Raw genomic sequence first — 2366 nt, forward strand, 5'->3', positions numbered from 1 at the left:
ACGCCGGAAACGGCAAGAGTTGGAGTACAAATAGGGAAAGTTATATCTGGGGCGTTACAGAGGGGTTAGGTGAGAGTAGAGAGAGGGGTTTAGTGGCGGCGGCGGTGCCTAGTGTTCTAGGGTTTAGAGATGGGTTCTCTCTCTTGATTGAACTACTTTTACTTGTCTGCTTCCGCAATAATGGCAATATGCCATTTATCTTATTATTAGGCTCTGTTTGGGTTACATGATCTCTATTAGGTTATTGTTTGAACTGATCTACAATTTAGTTGTTATTTTGCTTTCCATGTGAACCTGATGTGTATTCTCTATTATATGAACCTGATGTGTATATTATTCAAAACCTTATGTGTATTGAAAACTTTATGTTTACTTTTTGGACCATTAATCCTTTAATCATATTGCTTTAGGGATATGGCGCCACCACCACCACCATGTCGACGGTGCAAGTCAAGGTGCGCCAGCAGGCTTGCAACTGGCACGCTGTTCGGCATCTACTTCGAGTCTAGTTTTCTTCATGCGACGGTAATAAATTATATGAAACTAGTAACCACTATTTTGTTTTTAGTGTTATTGGCATTAATGCATCGTGTATATATCATTTTGCTTTTTGTACACAGATCGTCCCATGCAATGTGAGGTCAGAATTCAACAAGCTGACCGGAGACTTTGTGACCTTTGAGGCTCCTGGGGGCCCCTACACTATGGAGGCCGAGAAAGGACGAAATATGACGCAGGTGGGAGGAGATGGATGGGTCCGTTTCATCGCCCACATGCGTATCACCGATGGTGAGTTGATCAGCTTCTCCTTCAGAGCAGAAAGACCCAAGTTGGCCGTGATTTATGTAAACAAAGCAGAAGATGATGAAGATGATGAGGATGATGAGGACCCACTTGGTGAAGCCATCGTTGCTCAAAGAATGAGGTTGAGCGGCGAGGAGGTGTGCAACCTATGGGACATCATTCCGCCACGTGCTGACTTCGTCGGGGTGCCATTCGTGACCCGCCTGACAAGTACCATGGTTGATCGGCATATCATGGTATGTTGCATTTACTGTAGTAATTTTATGATATGCTTTATCTTTATACTTAGTGTAGAGTCTGATGATATATATGCTTAGTGAACCTTATATGCTTTATTGTTATACTTAGTGTAGATTCCGATGATATATTCTTAGTGAATCTTATATGCTTAGTAAATCCGATGATCTATATGCTTAGTGAATCCGATGATATATATGCTTAGTGAATCTTATATGCTTAGTGAATCCGATGATATATATGCTTTATTATTATACTTAGTGTAGAGTCCGATGATATATATGATTAGTGAATCTTATATGCTTACTGAATCCGATGATCTATATGCTTAGTGAATCCGATGATATATATGCTTCGTGTAGAATCCAAAGAACTGTTAATAGTGTAGAATCCATATATACTTATTAGTAGAATTCATGCTTAGCAGAAATGTAGTACTGTCTTTTGATAGTGTAGAATGTGTGAGGCTACTTATTAATTGATATGTTTTTCTTATTCAGAAATTGCCAAAGAGCTTATCTGGGAGTTGTGGTATCAAGCCTGATGAAGAAGGCTCTACTGGAATACGCCTTACCGCGAGGGGCTCCGTCACCACTTGTGCGTACGACGTGGACACGGATGGTCGCACACACTTCAACTCGGTTGGGTGGAAGAGCTTCGTCGTTGGCAAGAATCTTCATGTTGGACAGGCAATCCTAATTACTATCAGGAACACCCACCGCCCAGGCTTGAGGATGATGGTCGTCATCGATATCATCTAGAACTACATATGCATGCGTGTGGCTTCTGAACCATATATATGCTAGTATGACTACCTAGTAGACTTATCAACTATGATCTATCCATGCATTGTTGACTACTATATATGAGTTTGTGAGATTGTGCGGTTATATTAAATGTGGTATTGTCGTTAATGCTTGTGAGATGGTTCTGTGAACTTAGTTTATTTGCACTGGACTTGTCTTGATTTCCATGAATATTGCATCTGACTCCTTTTTTTATTTTTTATTTCTATTTACCTAGTTGTAGCGTGGGGAGAAAATAGGGCGCTACTACTACGTGATGATAGTAGTAGCATTGGTAGAGAAAGAGGCGCTACTACTAAGTATCTTAGCTGCAGCGCTTGTTTAGAAACGCGCTGCTGTTAAGTAATAGATGTAGCGCCCTAGCAGTAGCGCGGGTGCCCGCGCTACTGCTATGTAAAAAACCAGTGCCACTAGTAAGGTTTTCTCTAGTAGTGCGACCTCAAAAACACAGGCCACACGCCACACTATAAATCATCGAGGCTTCGTACTACTTACTGGCCTCGAATTGGTGCTACTTTG

At 41.3% G+C, this 2366-nt stretch overlaps 1 protein-coding gene across 1 annotated transcript; it reads left to right on the forward strand.

The window, feature by feature from the left end:
• The first annotated feature begins 728 nt into the window (after window positions 1-728).
• Window positions 729-1802, forward strand: LOC147976640 (uncharacterized). The gene is made up of 2 exons (XM_087519821.1): window positions 729-1040; window positions 1542-1802. The coding sequence occupies exons 1-2, from the start codon at window positions 729-731 to the stop codon at window positions 1800-1802; spliced, it is 573 nt and encodes a 190-aa protein (XP_087375947.1).
• The last annotated feature ends 564 nt before the right edge of the window (window positions 1803-2366 follow it).

The sequence above is a fragment of the Triticum urartu genome, chromosome 4A (assembly GCF_056163025.1).
Source record: "Triticum urartu cultivar PI428250 chromosome 4A, HENAU_Tu73, whole genome shotgun sequence".
NCBI classification, from domain to species: domain Eukaryota; kingdom Viridiplantae; phylum Streptophyta; class Magnoliopsida; order Poales; family Poaceae; genus Triticum; species Triticum urartu.

What these genes read in the sequence shown, in the direction of transcription:
- LOC147976640 (XM_087519821.1), top strand. Translation starts at nt 729, where the DNA reads ATGACGCAGGTGGGAGGAGATGGATGGGTCCGTTTCATCGCCCACATG. An exon ending in TGGTTGATCGGCATATCATG is followed by an intron (nt 1,041 to 1,541) that starts GTATGTTGCATT and finishes TTTCTTATTCAG; the next exon opens with AAATTGCCAAAGAGCTTATC.